Source organism: Numida meleagris, unplaced genomic scaffold (genome assembly GCF_002078875.1).
Source record: "Numida meleagris isolate 19003 breed g44 Domestic line unplaced genomic scaffold, NumMel1.0 unplaced_Scaffold290, whole genome shotgun sequence".
In the NCBI taxonomy this organism is placed as follows: Eukaryota; Metazoa; Chordata; class Aves; order Galliformes; family Numididae; genus Numida; species Numida meleagris.
The window spans coordinates 25,601-27,341 of NW_018364537.1; the positions used below are offsets into that span (position 1 = coordinate 25,601).

Below are 1,741 nucleotides of genomic sequence, written 5' to 3' on the forward strand. Positions count from 1 at the left end.
CGTGTCCCCATGTCCCCATGTGGCACCATGTCCCCATGGCACCGTGTGGCACTGTGTCCCTGCAGGCACCGTGTCCCCATGTCCCCATGTGGCACTGTGTCCCCATGGCACCATGTGCCACCATGTCCCCATGGCACCTTGTGGCACCGTGTCCCCACAAGCACCGTGTCCCCATGGCACCGTGTGGCATCGTGTCCCTGCAAGCACCGTGTCCCCGTGTCCCCGTGGCACTCAGTCCTCGGCTGCACGCACTCAGGGCGGCTCCGGGCCCCGCTCCGCAGACGGTGGCACTCGGTGCCACCTGGAGCTGCCACCAGCGGCCACGGCCCCTCCCGAGCAACCGCAGAGCAGGGCCGGGCTGCGGAGCCGAGACGGAACGTCTCCCAGCACAGCAACCCGGCACCGGGGTGGAGCGAGGAGGGTGGGACGGATAACGAACCGTGCTGAAAGAAACCAGAAGGGCCGGAAAGAAAAGGAAAACAGCCCACGGGCCGGGAACTGGCAGAGGAGCGAGCGCAGCTGGGAAGTTGCTCGCTTCGCGCAGCTGAGCGGCTCCTGCTGCAGCCGCCGGGCGGGCGTGAGGCCCCGCAGGGGGTGCAGCTCCGTGCCAGCTCTGCCAACCCCCCCCCCTCCCAGCACAGCAGGGACGGGACGGGAAGGGCCCGGGCTCCAATTGGTGCCTGGCACGGGCACGGAGCCCCACCGAGAAGGGATGGGGCGGAGAGCGGAGGAGCTGGGGGCAAGGAGAGGGCTGGGGGCGGAAGGGATGGGGATGGCACGGCGCGGGGCACCAAGGATCTTCTGGGTACGAAGGCTTGGCCTTGGTGCTCTGCTGGTTTTCCGTCGTTGTTAGGTCTGTGTTTTTTTTTTTCTCTTTTAAATGTGGAGGTTGCCCGGAGAGCCGCGGAGAACCCATCCCTGGGGGTGCCGTGGATGCGGCCCCGGGCAGCCCGAGCTGGTGCGGGGCAGGCAGCCCGCGGCCGGGCATGGAGCTCGGGGGTCTTCAAGGTCCCTTCCAACCCCGGGGTTCCGCGGTTCCGTGGGTCCCGGTGCCGGAGCCCCGCTGCCGGCTGCATGGGCGCGGGGTGGGACGGAGGTCGGGTGTCCTGGAAGGGTCAGAACGCGGCGTTCGGCCCCGTCCCCCCGCCGGCCGCAGCTCGCACCTCCGGTCCGGTCCCACACCGCGTCCACATCCCTTAATCGGAGAGATACGGATTTGATTTCAGCTCGAATATTAGGAAAAAGAAGCCCCCGCCCCCGGGGTGCTCCAGGATCGGGGAGATGTGGAACTGGGGACGCGGTCAGCGGGTGCGGGGTGGGCTGGGGCTGGACGTAGGGATGCCGGGGTCTCCTCCAACCCCAGCGATTCTGGGATTCCGAGCCCCGGGGCGGGCGCTGTGCGGGACGGCCCCTCCTCCCCCCGCGGGGCGGTCCGGGGGCGGGCCGTGTGCGGCCGCACGTCGGAGCGGGGAGGGGGGGTGGAGAGGGGGGGGCAGAGCCCGGTCCGTCCACCCCGGAGCGGAGCGGTGCTGTGCGGTGCGGGGATGGCGGTGCCGGAGCCCGACGCTCGTTTGGCGCAGGAGAAGGAGGAGGAGAGCGAGGAGGAGAGCGAGATCCTGGAGGAGAGCCCGTGCGGGAGGTGGCAGAAACGCCGCGAGCAGGTGGGGGCCGGGAGCACCCCCGGGTGCGGGAGGGGGTGCGGGATCCGCCGGAGGGCGGTGCGGGAGCGGCCCCGCGGGGA

General features: G+C 70.5%; 1 protein-coding gene across 2 annotated transcripts in view; it reads left to right on the forward strand.

Moving 5' to 3' along the window:
* The first annotated feature begins 865 nt into the window (after window positions 1-865).
* The window catches only part of NRBP2 (nuclear receptor binding protein 2), a 23,802-nt gene continuing 22,926 nt past the window's right edge, over window positions 866-1,741 (forward strand). The window contains exon 1 of one of the 2 annotated variants that reach the window (XM_021382779.1): window positions 866-1,661. In XM_021382779.1, the coding sequence (XP_021238454.1) occupies window positions 1,545-1,661 (117 nt within the window). In that variant the 5' untranslated portion in view covers window positions 866-1,544. The remainder of the gene's footprint in view (window positions 1,662-1,741) is intronic. The other variant, XM_021382778.1, reaches the window with a different exon arrangement.